This window comes from Centruroides sculpturatus, unplaced genomic scaffold (assembly GCF_000671375.1).
Source record: "Centruroides sculpturatus isolate CEXI.00-Female unplaced genomic scaffold, Cexi_2.0 scaffold275, whole genome shotgun sequence".
Taxonomy (NCBI): Eukaryota; Metazoa; Arthropoda; class Arachnida; order Scorpiones; family Buthidae; genus Centruroides; species Centruroides sculpturatus.
In genome coordinates this window covers 447,719-464,767 of record NW_019384477.1, presented here as the reverse complement: position 1 = coordinate 464,767, position 17,049 = coordinate 447,719, and the positions used below count along the sequence as shown (strand labels likewise).

The window sequence follows — 17,049 nt, the reverse complement described above, 5'->3', positions numbered from 1 at the left end:
TTTGAAATTTTTAAGTGCAAAAGGGAGTTGCAGACCAAAAACTTTGAGAAACACTGCACTAATGTATGCTGATGACACTGTAATTTTGGCTGACTCTGCACTAATGCTACAAAAGAAAATTGTAATCCTAGAGGAATTTTTTATGGGTTAACTATAAATATTTCAAAAACAAAGATAATGGTATTCAAGAAGGGAGGTTGAATGCCACCTAGAGAAAGATGGTTTCTGAACAATCAACATTTACAAGTTGCTTCAAATTACACATACAGTAATACCCCGACTTACGCGAACCCGGAGTTATGCGATTTTCAAATCTCGTCGATTCGTCTTTTGTTTGAGCGCCATGCAACCCTTGATTACTCACTTCCCCCACACTATTGTTCAGCTTACATGTTCGGATGTGTCGCACGGAATCCACACATAGCTACAATTTATTTTGTGTTATTTATTTCTGTGTTTGTTATATCTACGGAGACTTGAGAGACTCTACTATGTCATCCAAACGAAGTAGAACTAATTCTTCTGTATCAAACAAGAAAAGAAAAACTTTATCTTTGGAATATAAAGTTAACATTGGGTATGTTCGTAAAGTTGAACGAGTTAAATGAGAATGACGTCATCATTATTCCTATTTCGTTAGACTTTTCGAACGATTTGTTACTAAAGCATTTAACTCGTTTGACTACGAACGTACCCATTATTAAAGACTTCGATACAAAAATGAAAATTTGTGAATTGGCAAAGAAGTTTGATCTACCGGAATTGTCGGTCAGAACAATTATAAAAGGCAAAGAAAAAATTCTCGAAGCTGTGAAAAATGCTCAATCTTTAAATTCAAGCATCATTCGTAAACGTCACAGTATTATCGCTGAGATGGAAACAATGTTAAAATTATGGCGTAATAATCAAGTAAATGTGAAAAATTGTAAAATAATATAGGCCTAATTTGTTATACATATGTATTATCTAAGATTTTATTAAACATTTTTTTCTAAATTATTGTTTTCTTTAGTCTCCGGCCCCAATTAAAAATTATTTGTATGTATTTATATGCAAAATTATACCCCAACTTACACTCAGTCTCACCTATCGCATAAGTTTGGGGTATTACTGTACTTGGGAGTTTTATTTTCTTCTTCCGAACAATTCTTACAGGCTAAAAATCATATACTAAAATGGCACTGGGTTCTATGTTTCCTATTTTCTCTGCTTCTACTTATATAAAATTATTTCATTCAATGATTTCATCTGTATTACTCTAGGCCACTCCTATATGGGCAATCACTTACTATGATAAACTGGAAATCGTCCTTGTTTTATATTTTAGAAAAATTTTCATGTTATACAATAAAATTCCAGTGTACATGTTGCGATTGGAGTTTGGATTTTCCAGAATATCAGTAATTACAATAAAAGTAATAATTTTATTTTGCATACATCTCATCAAATTAGACTATAAAAGCTATGTTAAACTAGAATATGATAAACTTCACAGATTGTGTTCAACAACAAAGGATTGCACATATAATGGGGCATTGGCATTGCAAAATCTGTTGGATTGACTTGTTTTTTTTTTCTATGGCTATCTCAGTATCCTCATTTGATCAAATGTTATCAACTGTTAATTATAAAACTGTGCTGTGAACAAAGTATACAAGAAGATTGGTCTCTGTTAGAAAAGAATAAGCACTTCAATTATATATCAGCATTAAAATGACATTTATGTGGGAAGATTATTTGCTTATTGATATAAATTATTGTTAAATGATTAATCATTCATCTGAGATGCGGTCAAAATTATATCTTAATGTATAATAGCAGACTAACAATAGATCCAGAAAAAATATGTAGTAACTGTACCATGCAAGTATACAAAACTTGGGAACATGTATTTCTTCATTGTGTAAAATTTAGAGTTAATAGGGATAAGTATTTAATAAGGTTTAAGGCTTGGAAAGATATTATTAATTATATATTGTGCTTCTCAAAAATTGATTATTACTTTATGCTTTACTTTGTGTTATTTTGTACTAAATTATTTTGTTAAATATTATATTATTATTGATTTTGTTTTTGTAACAAATTACCCTTGTAACAAACTAAACTTCATGCAATGAAGGATTGATTGATTGAAATTTAGATTTGTATAACATTACTTTGATCATCTGAAATCAACAACATTTATCATTTTGTTGATTTCAGATTAATGCCATCAAAAATGATTAGTTTGTTAAAATTATAATTAATTCATAAATTTATGAATGTCAAATTAATTATTTATTTACAGTAAAATCTGCTTATTGTTTTCCTCTCTAAAAATCTATCTAACAAGCTCATTTATTAATGTTTTAATGCATTAAAATATTATAACTGTTGCATAACCATAACTAGAATGAAGTTCTACTGAAAATTACATAAATTTTTTTATAGTGTTTTTTCATCAAATGTTCTATACTAAATTGAACCAATTATAAATTTAGATTAAAATGTATGGTGTAGGATATTAATATAATTTTTGGAAATGTGTATAAAACATATTGAATATGTATTTTTACATATTCAATATTTTTCATACACACTTCCATTTAAGATTCTCCTTTTATAAGATTTCTAAAAAATTAAAAGTAGATTTTTCTGTATTTTATATTACTTTAATAATATAGCTAGCTAATTTAAAATATTTATTTTATAATATTTAAGATATTGAAACTTTAGAAACAACATCAGATGATGTCTTCTTTAAATGTATTAAAACTAAAAATTAAACCAATTTTATGGTTCCAAATATTTGTTGAAAGTAATTCGTGTAAAAAAAAACTTCAAAGTTACATCCTGAATGTGTTTCTACAGTTAAAAAAAATATTGATTGTTATCTAGAAGTGGGATAAAAGTGGGAATTCCCTCTGTGACTCTACAGTGAAAGAAATCTCCATACTTTATGACAAGCGTATGAATAGACCTACATTAGATGACAGTACTGCAGAAGAACGAGAAATTGAAATTTTAACTCAGGATATTACAAGAGTAAGTAATACTCAATATATTTCTATGAAAAGCAAATGATGCTTTTAGTTTAATAGAATAAACTATATTTATTTTAATAATTTTTTTAAAAGAAAGTTCTCTTTTACTTCTGTCTTCAATGCTAGTCTTATAGCCTCCTCCAAGTTCTCATCTGTTAATTGGATACAATGTTTATTTTTGATAAAATATAGTGTACTAAAAGGTTACAGAAACTGGTGTTGGGATTATCAGTGAAAATAGTGAACTGTAGCTAGTTATTTGGTTGAATTGTTACAGAAATGTGGCAATTTTACCATTTTGGACAGATCTGTATCTCTGAAAACATGTTCATTCAATCATCATTACAAATTTCCATTAAAGTGTTGACATAGCAAACAATAAGAATAGTCTGTTGTGTAATAATTCAAAACTTTACGTATCCATTGATTGAAAGAGGTGCCATGAAAGAATTAATGTAAAGAAATCAAGTTCTTGAAATGTTTCATTTAGTTCAGTATTGAAATTACTGATTGTTAACTATAAAAAATGACTTTTATTTATTGGTTCTTTTTTTGGTCTGCAAATACATTTAATTCTTTAATTTATTGTTGAATTGAATCATTATAGAAGCCATATTTTAAAATAATTTGGGTTCAGGATCTATTATCATAAAAATAATTTCAAAAATTTATCTTTGGTAAAAGATTTGGAATATTTTCAGATCAAAACACACTTTCAAAGATCCTAAATACAATTTGTCAGTTCTTGAGAGGAGAGTCATCTGTTTCCTTTGAGAAACCACATTATTTTTAAAATTTTCAATGAATTTATGGCATGAATGTCAAGTTGACAATTTTTCTCAGTTTCCATCTCAATTCTTGTAATGATGCTGCATAGTGTAAGATTTCTTTTGAATAGTCATTTTATAAATTGTACAGATGGTCTCAACTGCATTAGCTTTTTATTTTATTTAATATAATTAAATAGAGTTTTTACCTATTGTTGATAGTTTTTTCTTCTTGAAAATTTCAACTTTCCTTTGATACTGTGAAATATTTCCATTATTAGATAGGAATATTTCACAACATCAAAACAAAGTTGCAAAACTGCTCATTGCAGTTTCTGAAATTTCATTTCCTGTATTATTACATCCATACTGAAATTCTTAATTTAAATAATAGAAATATATAATAAAATAAACAAAAACTACTATCTTTATGAAGCAATGCAATCGCAAAGAAGAAAAATTACTACTGAAGATCCAATCATCATTGTAGCTTGTAAGTGTTTAAATATATGCCCAATGAAATTAAGATATGGAAGAAAACCCAGGTAATATAACTTAGCAATAATGTAAGATAGATAAATGCAGCATGTAACAGAGAACTATCACCAAATGTCACACAGTTTTCAATATTTTACAAGAAGCTGGAAATGTAGGATATCAGCTATAATCTTAATGATTTCATTCCTTGAAATATGTTATCTCTGTGAGAAGCTGGGGGCAAAAAGGGGGCTTCCTTCTTGCCACTTAATCGGCACAGTTGTACGGAAACCGCTCATGAGGTCTTTGGATGGCTAGAAGGGCTGTTTGGTTATCAGAAACATGCAAATCGAATGATAGCGGCTTCCGGTCAGGAATTGACATCAGTTAGGATAAATACATCTGTCCTAACTCGCAGATCTTAGATGAGTAGGTGGGTTGATTAATTTTTGAGTGGGGAGGTCACGAGTAAGTCGATAGGCATTTCGATTAAGATAGATAAACAGGTTGTATATAAATACAAGCGTTTATTACATATATCTAAAACTAAATACAAATAGGAATATTTCACAACATCAAAACAAATCAAAATAGATAGGAATATTTCACAACATCAAAACAAAGTTGCAAAACTGCTCATTGCAGTTTCTGAAATTTCATTTCCTGTATTATTACATCCATACTGAAATTGCTATATATTTCAAGCTAGTTACACGAAAGCGACTAATCTACACAATGAATTGTTATGCTTAAGCATTGCATCACTCATTGTGTTTCCAGAGAGAGAGTTTACAAATTTCTACTTCAAATACCTCTGAGAATGATGCTATTGAGATGCTATTCTCTGTCTTGATTGAGGTTGAGCCGTAATCTTCTATGATAAGGGCGAGGAGGGAGCATTGGAAGGAGTCTGTTCTATATGGCGTCTTGGGATATGTCAAACTGGCTATGGCATTTTGACAGGATCCACTGGAATAAAGTGGCTGGCAGTGTTTGCTTGGATATGGCGTCTACTGAAGTCCACTGGTGTTTGCTATGTATGGCCAACATGGGGCTGAGGACAAACACTGCTTCATTGGGACTAATGCTACTTCCTTGGGCTATGACCCAAAGTCTCGGTGCTGCATCCTTATATTCTATTTGGCCTGGGAAAATGGTCATATGGTTGATTGTTTGGATGATGAATCTGCAGGTGTGAGGTGTATGGTTACCGTTGCTGACATTATGACATCATCCAAATGCAGCTGTCATGTCCATATATGGTTCGATTTCTGCTATGACTCATTTGACAGTCAACTTTCTCCCTTCTCTAACAACAGATTGTTTAACTTAACAATTGGATGTTACAATCCTCATCTAGTTGTTGATAGAAATGGTTGATATTCAATCCTTTTTCTCCATGATGTTTTCTTTATGATCATGATAAAGAACTAGGCAGAAGAATTTACTTAAATTTACACAAAATTGCACCTTGATCCTCACATCTCCAAAATTTCTTATCAAATTAAATCAATTTTTGACAATTTTGAGATTCTTTTAGTTTTCAATGTAGAAGTTTATGTAATTTCACCAGTCAAACAATTTATTGTTGGCTGCTGAAAACCGACAGTGTGATTTTATATTATATAACTAACAGTCATTTCTATCACATTCTCCAATTTGAGTAAAATATGGTTACTTTAATGAACAAGTGTTGATTATGCAAGTTTTCCAAGAGTTTCTTTCATCCTTGATTACAGTAATTTACTCAATTGGTGAGTGGGGCCAGTTTTACATGGAACACCCTGGATTTAAATGTTTTAATTCTTTTTTTATATTGAAATTTAATATATATCTGGTGGCTGCATAGAAATATCTTGGTAGCTTCATTTGGCTACCATGGCCATATTTGAGAATCACTGATCCAGAATATGCCTTTGCATAAGACATAAGAAGAAAACTGATTCATTATGCTATTTTTATAGAAAAAAGTATTGTAAAAAATGGCTCTTAATTTCCATTTCAAATTTAAAGAAAAAACAAATGAAGGACTTCAAGTTGATTTATATTTTATTTGAATATTGAGTTTCACATAAACAAAATTATAATGACGACATTTTATAACAATAGATCCATTTTTAATTTAGAAATAATATATTTATTTTAATTTTTTACAGATTAAAATAGTATATTTTCAGAACTTTTATTTAAATATATTATTTATTAAATTTTTAAGTAGTATTAATCAATGCTAAATTAAATTAAAATGAATGTAGCTTACCTACTGTGATATATATCAAACCCTATTTATAAATATTGATTTCTGAAATGAGAAGCTACACATACTATAACAGCTGCAAAAGATTAGCTAGAATAACTATTCATTGTAATACAACATATTATGTTAAGTTTGTAATCAGAATTTTCTTCCTGATCTATGTTCATAAAGTGTATATTTTTTAATTTAAGCAAATTATCAAATACCTGGAAATCTTGAGCTAAGTCAAAAATTTTTTTACTTATCATGATAAAAGAGACTGTGTATTTGGATGTAGCAGAAACCATCTAAAAATGAGATTCAAAACATGTATGTGAAGTGAAAGCATGTACTCATATGCTAATTTTATGAATTATAAGTTTTATTTACACTTTTATTCAATTTTAATAATAATTAAAATAAAACAAACCAAATGAACAAATATAAAATTTTAAAAGTTGTGTGTGTTCTTTGTTCCATAATTATTATGAAAAATCATTGTAATATATGTAAAGAAAGTATGACTGTGTTCAGGAGTTTTTCGTAACATCACTCACAAGAAGTTATCTGTTCTTTTGACAGTCAATCAAACTTTGGATTTTCTTCTTGTCTGTAATGGACCCATCCTGGAATTTAATTTTCATGCCTTTTGTGTGTAAATCCAATCAAGAATTTGCTTCAAGTATACGAACATATACATTAAGATGAATATCAATGTGAAATTTATAATCATTCATGCATTCATATACTATATGATTAATACTTTATTCAGGATTTTAGTTTTATTATGTTGATTTAGAAAAATCAATTTTCAGTAATTCTGATGTACTAAACTTAGTCTTAAATTTTAGATGTTTATGCATTGCCAAAGACTTGTTCATCAGATTCGTTCTAAGAGCCAAGGAAGCAGTATGCAGGATTCCAGAGTAAATAAAAATGTAGTAACATGTTTAGTTACTTCACTTCAAGAATTATCTTCTACTTTTAGATCTGCTCAATCAACATACTTAAGAAGTGAGATGTTAATAAATTTTATATTCATTCATTATATAAAAATTAATTTTGAATTTACTAATTTAATATATACAATCTAATCTATTACTTAATAATAATAACTAATACAGTATCAGAACAATTATCTGGCTTCCAGAAATCCAAAATTACCAGGAAATTGGCTAGTTTTGAATTTGGACGGCTATAGTAAAGTTTGCTATGTGGCTGATTTGTTTGATTTCTATGGCATATATGTGACATGATACCAATTCAATTATTTTTTTACTTTTCATCCTAAGTATTTCACTGTACATGGGATTCTATATTTTAAGAGGATTAATAATAATTAATACATTTCTAAAGCAAGATATGCTTGATTTGTTTATTTTACATTTAAACACACACAATGAAATTGTATTTAAATATATATTTAGCTTGTGTCCAGAAAATCAGGAAATTCAGAAATCTGGACTACTGTTGGTCCCACACTTACCAGATAATTGGCTGGTTTTGTATTAATATTCTATTGAAATTATTTTACCACAATTATATGAAAATGATCATTGTCAAATTAAAGTTATGTAAAATTTTTCTGATTTTAAATTTTCATTTAAATACAGGTAGAGATAAATTTTTTCATTAATATAATGACTAATAATACTTTAATGAATTTTTTTTATTTTAAATTATAAATTCAACATCAAACACTTTCACAATTTTTCACAAACACAATCTTCATATCAACTGTTCCAATATCTGTTGGAACAGTTGATATGAAGATATAGGTAAAATATGCAAAATAATAAATGTTAACAATTTTAGTGAATAATAAATGCCAAAGATATACAAGGGTTGGAAATTTAATAGTGATCACCTCAGTGCTGGAAGGAAATAGTGATATGTCTGATCCTGATGGGTGAAGGTTTGACCTTGTATATACCAACACCATCATTATATAATGGTCATTGCACTGCAACATGATTGCAGTGGTGCAAGTGGACAAACTGTATGATACATTAAGTACTTATGAAGTAAGCAATGGCTAAACTATAAATGCTCAATATTATGAATAGTTCTTGCAATGCAACCTGTGTGAAGTCCTATGGAAGAAACTATGTCACTCTCTGACTACTACACCCATTATCCACCAGGACAATACTTGTTCTCATGTAGCTGGTGTTGTCTGTGATCTGTTTGCAACATGGAGTTGGAAGGTGCTATCCACCATTATACTATCCAGATCTTAGTCCCTGTGATTTTTCATTCTCTAAAATCAAGGAACCTTGATTTTACAAGGCATTTGTTTCCACACAATTCCTGACATTATACATGCATTTAGTTCATCATCCATGACATCGACACATTTGGGCCTACTAACGGCATTATGTAGCTACTACACAGATGAAAATGGGTTATGGATCTAGACTATATTTAGAGACTGCAAAATTGAATCAGTGTTATACCTTTCCTGTGATCACTTAAATTTCCAACCCCCATATCTAATTTTCATTTTGTCACAGCATAAAGCATAATCTTACCAATCTCAATTTCAGAATATTTCCTAATGATAAATCTTTACTGGTTAAATTGCAAAATATTTTTTTACAAACAACTACTTGAAGAAATCAAGTAAAGAAATAAATTTCAAAAAATAATAGAAAATAAAAAAAAATGTAAAAAATAATATTTTAAAAATGATGATAAAAATACTTTATTAAACTAGTGCATTCATTTTTTTTAATAAAAATCTCAATTTTGAAATTAAAAGTAAATAAAACAAATAAAAATGATGTTTATTTGAGAATTATTGCAAACATTAGATATTACATTGATCATTACCAATAAAAGAATGTGACTTTTTCCCACTTTGAAAAATGAAACATTTTTCTTAAATTTTGGATATTATCTGGAATCTGCTTCAAAAAGAAAATATTTTATGTAGTTTTACAACTGGGAAATTTTTTTTGGAAAATTTTAAACAAGTACCAAAAAGAGTCAGACAAATACATTGAAGTTTTCATTAATGAGTAAAATTTTCATTGTCTGACCCTCTCTAACTCCCCTTCTTCTTAAAATCTCCAAAATGTAAAGTTTTCTCCTTATAAAGTCAAAAAATTATAGTGTACTGTATACTTAAGACTGATCTTTTTTTCTCTTTTAGAAAATTCTTATTAAAAAAATTACCAAAGTTTCTAAATCACTTAATAAGATCTACATAAAAACATATGAAATTTATTAATCAATATAATGAGATATAAAGCAAAATACAGGCCATCCTTATTGTATATACAGAATTTTGTGCCTGTTTTTATGATACCAGGTTAGCTTAAAATATCAAGAAATGCAAAAAAAAACCAGGAGGGTCAAAATTTGATCATTTACAATACTGTCCTCTGTTCTATAACAATGGGAAATACAATACTGTGAACTCCCACTCAGACTTTGCATAACTCTGCACAATTTTGTGAAAACATTGTAACTATAATTTTTTATTGTCAAGGAATTTTAAATGATTGCACAATGTTTTCAATATCCAGAAGTCTGTTATACTGTGCAGTAAATTACTGTATATTACACATGAAATTTTTTGAGCTCATTTCTTGTAGTTATAATAGGTTTTATTTAGTTTTAAATTCAGCAGCATAACTGTAGAGCTGATTATAAAATTAAAAAAAGCCAGAGTTAGCAAGGTGTTTTCTCTGACAATGCATATATATATTTAGGGCAGTAAGTTATTACAATCAATAGGGGATGAAGGTTATCAAAGTTTTATTAGAGCTGTAAACTTGGTAAAATGGAAGTTTTTTTACATTAACTTCCATCAACTGTGTTCATAAATTTTCATACCAACACTTAAACAATGCTAATATTAAGTGATATAAAGCCAGATTTTTTTACTTGTGTATTTAAACAGATTGATGTTGATTATTTTGTTTCTGAAAAAATTATTAAAATGAAAGAAATGACAGAGAAGAATATTTTCAATTTCCCAAAGCTTTTTACCATCTTTCAGATAGTAAAGTTATAGTAATTATAGCTCATGTTTGTATTTTCTTGTCTTGACATTGAGAATTCTCTATTTGAAATGTGTTTTGAATATTTATATAAATTTGAAAGCAAAAAGAGCAGAATAAAGTTAATGAATTCTGTTAAATATATTTTTTTCCCATGGACATTTCATTATAGGGTTAAAATCACAGGAAGAAAGATCTCAAGAGTTTTTTGATACCCCTCTTTTAGTTGGATCTACTGATTCTTCTTTTCAAGATAATTATGCAGAAAAAATGTTTGATCAAGTGAGATAAGAATGGTTACAATATTTAATTATAAAAATTTAAATCATATTGTTGTTTCATTTTTAATTAATTATTTTTTTTAGCAATTTATTAAAGAGCAACAACTCTTACTTGAAGATAACACCCAATTAATTGAACAGAGAGAGCGTGAAATAAATAGGATTGTACGTTCCATTGCAGAATTAAATGAAATATTTAAAGATCTAGCAAATATTGTTGTTGATCAGGTTAGTTATATATCTTTTATTTAAAATATACTTTAAATACTTGATTTAATGTTTTTAAAAAAATTCATTGTTTAGGGAACAGTATTGGATAGAATTGATTATAACTTGGAACAAGTTCAGACTAAAGTTCATGAAGGATTGCACCAGTTGCAGAAAGCAGAAAATTATCAACGTAAAAATCATAAAATGATGTGTATACTTATACTTGCTTCTGTTACCGTACTTTTGATTATTTTACTTATTGCGTTTAAAACTTGAAATTGAGATTTGTACAGTATAGTATTAACAAAATTATTATATTTTCTTCTTTATTATATATATTTATAAGATGTCTAAAATGAAACATTCCTCTACAGAATATTTACATGTTCTTAAATAAAATAATGTTCAAATTACATTAAACATATTATTCATTGTAAATTAAGAAATATAAATTCATGAAACTGTTTTAAAAAGAATGATTATTTAAATATCAGTAGGATCAAATAAATCATGTTCTTCTGTAAATTTTATACTCTATTTTTTATGCTTATGTAGGTATCAGTTGAAAAATCTAATAGCACAACTAACAAATATAAAAAATTTTTCTTAAATATGTTAGAATAATGAAGTAATTTTGATGAAATAACCATACTACAATAGAAATCTTAAAATGCAGTGATACTTTTCAAACATGTTTTTCATTAATCACCTTCAGGATAAACTGGCAATTGAATAGAACTTAATTCTGGTGAATATAATTTATTGCATATATGTTTAAGTTCTGAAAGCGTGCAAGATCAAGGAAAAGCTCAATTTCCACAAGGCATGCAAGGTGTCTTTTCCATGTTAAGTTTGAGGATATTCCTCCTGGTGTATTTTTCATTACCATATTATTTAAAAGTCTGGCATTCTTTCACTTTGAATTTTTAGTTCTAGAATCATTATGTTCCATTTGTTTGAAATGAAATTTAATTACAATAGTATAGAATTAATGAACAGGCTCACATTGTCCATGGTCAGTGATGCACCATAAGCTTGTTTTGATAGACTTGCAACTCTGGCTGGCCTTTGTGTCAATTTTTTAAAATGAGTCTGATTCTACGGATAGGCTGTGTAGTATTTTTTGCTTGCCAACCTTGTATATTATGCCAAGTATCCAAAGAAATCCTCAATTGGTCAGCATGGTGACAGAGTTGACAGATTATATTCTTTGGATACAAAAAGGAATGTTTTTGGCTTTGAGGCTTTGACTGTCAAATTTGTGCAGTGATAGAAAGCTTTGTCAGGTCAAAAGATAACAATCATTATCAAAATGATGCTTTCAAGAAAAGGGATTAGAATTTTTTTAGATATTTGTTTCAGTACATGTCTTCATCAATTGCAAGGGATACATTCCTTCTTTAAAAATGACTTTGAAACCTATGCTGGTGAAATGACAATGTACAGCATGACTTTTGCTGCAAATTTCTTAAATTTGTACTTCTCTTCAGGAGGTGCTTGATTTTCATTGAACAACAAGTACCTCAGAAAACCTTTAACTGATGCAAATTAAAATTTAACACTACAAACGTTTTCAGATCCCTCCTGGGTCCTTCTTCAGGTAAAGAATCGTTTGAAACGTTATTAAATATGTAAAACATTCGTTTGGAGCGATTTTTAAATCAGAAAGATAGAATGGAATCATGTGATCAATAGCTCCGAATGTCAAAGCTTCTACGTCATATCGAGAGTTATTTAAATAGTTTTTAATATTTGAAGACAAGTTCGTCCAAATAGGGATCACCATTTTCTCTTTTGCATTCTAGACAGTACATTTCCTGCAACCGACCTTCCTTTCTAGGCTACTAGCCGCCAAAAAGTTTAAAAAAAATCCTTTTAAAAAACACAAAGATTTTCTAAAATCAGAACTGGTGTTATATGAACAGATGGTAACAAAAAAGAAAGACATTGTATAACACCAGTTCTGATTTTAGAAAATCTTTGTGTTTTTTAAAAGGATTTTTTTAAAACTTTTTGGCGGCTAGTAGCCTAGAAAGGAAGGTCGGTCGCCGGAAATGTACTGTCTAGAATGCAAAAGAGAGAAATGGTGATCCCTATTTGGACGAACTTGTCTTCAAGTATTAAAAAATAGAAAGAACCATCGGATGAAAAAATTATGAGTTATTTAAATATTTTCCCTTTTTTAAAGATTTTATGAAGATCTTTGTTGTTAAGCATAAAAAACATATCACATAAACACAGACTACCCCTTTACTTCCCTTCTTTTAGGTTTACGATTCACTTAATCCTCCTGCTGTATTAGGGCCTGCCATGCCAAAGAAAGAGATCTCATCTCTGGAATTAATGGGTGACGAAGTGCTGTATGCTCTGTATATCTCTATCTGCTCCAACCATTTGAGATGGTCTAAATATGAGGAGGTGATAATTAACTTAGCATTTGAAAATTCTGCTACTATCTCTGGATCAGATGGGTAAGTGGATAAGGAAGTGGAACATTTACTTATGTCACGCGTGTGTTCTTTCAACCTGATCCCAACAGCACATTTCGTTGAGCCTATGTAAATTAAGTCCTTGCCAAAACAGTGGTTTCTAAGTGATACTCTATATACCACCTGGCAGTCTTTCCTCCTTAGACTTGTCCTTTCCATTGCATAGAATATGAAATATGAATGGGCATCTTCTGAAGGCTAGGGAGATACCCCTCTGCTGTGCAATTCTACTATATAATGATTTCAATAGTGGGTTGTAGGTAATCAACACCCTCTGCTTATTCTCGTTCTGGTTGCCATTTATCAAATTAACTCTTTTAGAAGGAGCCATCATTCCTCCAAACTGTTGCGACATGTATGTTGGATGGTCTGATGGTTTGCGGTACACAGAGGTGTCTATGATCAGTCCTCCAAAGTCAATATTCAAATCCAGAAAATGAACAGATGAATCGCTATGCTGCTCAACCTCCAGGGTAAGACCGTAGAGGTTGTTCCATTTGACCCAAAAATCGGGTAATGTTCGGAGAGTCCCTCCAGAGAATGATGTCGTCGTCAACATAGCGTTTGTAAATTATGATGTTTTGGAGGAAATTTGGAAGTATTGTATTCTCCAATTGTCTGATTACTAACTCACAAAGATCCCCAGAAACAGAACTGCCCATGGGGACCCCTTTACCCTGTGTGTACGTAACTCTGCCAAATTGAAAGAATAGAGCTGTAACAAATCAAGTGGGACAACTCTAAAACTTGTTGATGGAACTCTTCATTGCATAAGGTTGTAAACAGTAAGTCCCTGATGTTGCCAAAACAAGGAGGAATCTCGATCGAAGGGTACAGTGAGCAGAAATCCAGGACCATGATAAAGCTAGGATGTTCAGTGTCCTTGAGGAGCTCTGCTAATTCCACCAGGTGAGATCGTGTATCTGTATCCTTCTAAATGTGGAGTGATCATTTTGTGCAAAGAGACTTCTAACTTGCATGTAGGGGCCTTGGCATTATCCACAACCTCAAGTTTGGCCTCAATTTTTGGCCTTGTTTGTGAATTTTTGCAAATGCAAATAACTTGGGGGTGTCCGGTGCATCCATGACGATATTCCGCATACCTAACCTTGATGCTAACTTTGTGTTGGAGAATTGTTTAATCCTAGAGTGCAACTTGTCTACGGCGTTGTTCTCTGCCTCCACACATCTGGTGACATCAATATATTCTCTAAGGCCCTTTTCATATGTTTCCCTTCTCATGATCACCAAAGTCTTTGATTTAGCCGCCCTGATTAAAGTAAGGTTATTACTGCGAATCCATTTAGCTGTGTGTGAAAGGTCTTCTCTAAAACAGATCACCTGTACAGAATCTTTTCTGTTCTTAAGCTTGCATGTAGCTAACCACCTAAAGAACACACGCGTGACATTCAACATAATAAATGTTCCACTTCCTTATCCACTTACGCGTCTGATTCAGAGATGATGATAGAATTTTCAAATGCTAAGTTGATTATCACCTCCTCATATTTAGACCATCTCAAATGGTTGGAGCAGATAGAGATATACAGAGCATACAGCACTTCATCACCCATTAATTCCAGAGATGAGATCTCTCTTTCTTTGGCATGGCAGGCCCTAATACAGCAGGAGGATTAAGTGAATCGTAAACCTAAAAGAAGGGAAGTAAAGGGGTAGTCTGTGTTTATGTGATATGTTTTTTATGCTTAACAACAAAGATCTTCATAAAATCTTTAAAAAAGGGAAAATATTTAAATAACTCATAATTTTTTCATCCGATGGTTCTTTCTATTTTTTAATACTTGAAGACAAGTTCGTCCAAATAGGGATCACCATTTCTCTCTTTTGCATTCTAGACAGTACATTTCCGGCGACCGACCTTCCTTTCTAGGCTACTAGCCGCCAAAAAGTTTTAAAAAAATCCTTTTAAAAAACACAAAGATTTTCTAAAATCAGAACTGGTGTTATACAATGTCTTTCTTTTTTGTTACCATCTGTTCATATAACACCAGTTCTGATTTTAGAAAATCTTTGTGTTTTTTAAAAGGATTTTTTTTAAACTTTTTGGCGGCTAGTAGCCTAGAAAGGAAGGTCGGTTGCAGGAAATGTACTGTCTAGAATGCAAAAGAGAAAATGGTGATCCCTATTTGGACGAACTTGTCTTCAAATATTAAAAACTATTTAAATAACTCTCGATATGACGTAGAAGCTTTGACATTCGGAGCTATTGATCACATGATTCCGTTCTATCTTTCCGATTTAAAAATTGCTCCAAACGAATGTTTTACATATTTAATAACGTTTCAAACGATTCTTTACCTGAAGAAGGACCCAGGAGGGGTCTGAAAACGTTTGTAGTGTTAAATTTTAATTTGCATCGGTTAAAAATTTTCTGAGGTACGTGTTGTTTAGTTAACTCTGATGTGCAGTTGTTCGTTATTATGATTTTCATTGCTTGCTTAGTAAAATTTGCATGTCAGAGAGAGAAGTACTTCTTGTTGTTCAAAACAAATGTTTTGTTTCCAAAATTTCTTATAAGCCATCTGCATTGCATTCAGATTTTGGCATTTTTTTCAGCAGTGTGTTCTGAGGCGTCATGTTTCGTATGTATGTTCGATGACAATTGAAGTACCTCCACCTGGCTAACTGCATCTTTGTTGTCAAACATTTGTCACAATGCTCTTTGGTTTTTAGCATTCGTAACAACTGACTTTCTGGCCTTATTTTACAATGGAATAAAACTGGTTCCAGATATTTTCATACTACTACAAAATATTATATATAGTTGATTTGCTATGGCTTTTGACTTAAAAATGTCACCAAAAAGTTTTTGAGTGATTAGCTTTATTTTCATACAGTTGTACAATATGCTCTCTTAATATGTCTTTTTTCTGAGCTGATTCATAAATTAAATAAAAAACTAATACAGGTATATGGCCGGCATTATTCACATTTAATAAATAAAAAATATATATATAAATATGACTTTACAAAGATAAAACTTTGCATTTTGTCCTTCCTTTTTGCCGTTAAGTAGCCTCAAAAGAAAGGTCGTCTCCGAAACTTTGTGAATTTTTTAAGGACTGCTGATGGTGTAAACGGCAAAAAGGAAGGACAAAATACAAAGTTTTATCTTTGTAAAGTCGTATTTATATTTTTTATATTTATTAAATGACTCCTAAATGTTTAAAAACGTCATGTACTGTAACTGAACATGTGTAAAGACGTAAAGAGACTCCAAAAATGTAAAAATCTTAGGGGGAGTCATTTTTTGACCAATTGCCACATATTTCCTCTGTTATTTATAACAGAGCCCAGAAAAGTAAAAATAGGAGTCCATGACTTTGTCACTTTAATATCTTTGTATATCGAAAACAATGTCTGTGCTCTCTGATACTACTGAGCAAGCATAACAGAATTTAGGTCTAGAGGTCAAAAATAAAAACAGTATTGCATGCATTTTAATGGGAAATAGGTGCAAAAAATGAACAAAGCAATCAATGACTTTTGCTTTGTTCTTGGATTGCCTCTCCATGTTTGCAAGTGCAAGGATTGTGTC

General features: G+C 30.4%; 1 protein-coding gene across 2 annotated transcripts in view; it reads left to right on the top strand.

The window, feature by feature from the left end:
• The window catches only part of LOC111621362 (syntaxin-16-like), a 31,066-nt gene extending 19,123 nt beyond the window's left edge, over positions 1 to 11,943 (top strand). For both annotated transcript variants that reach the window (XM_023363475.1, XM_023363474.1), the window contains exons 5-9: positions 2,918 to 3,024; positions 7,355 to 7,517; positions 10,683 to 10,792; positions 10,876 to 11,019; positions 11,095 to 11,943. In XM_023363475.1, coding sequence (XP_023219243.1) covers positions 2,918 to 3,024; positions 7,355 to 7,517; positions 10,683 to 10,792; positions 10,876 to 11,019; positions 11,095 to 11,277 — 707 coding nt within the window. In that variant the 3' untranslated portion in view covers positions 11,278 to 11,943. The remainder of the gene's footprint in view (positions 1 to 2,917; positions 3,025 to 7,354; positions 7,518 to 10,682; positions 10,793 to 10,875; positions 11,020 to 11,094) is intronic.
• Positions 11,944 to 17,049: the final 5,106 nt, after the last annotated feature.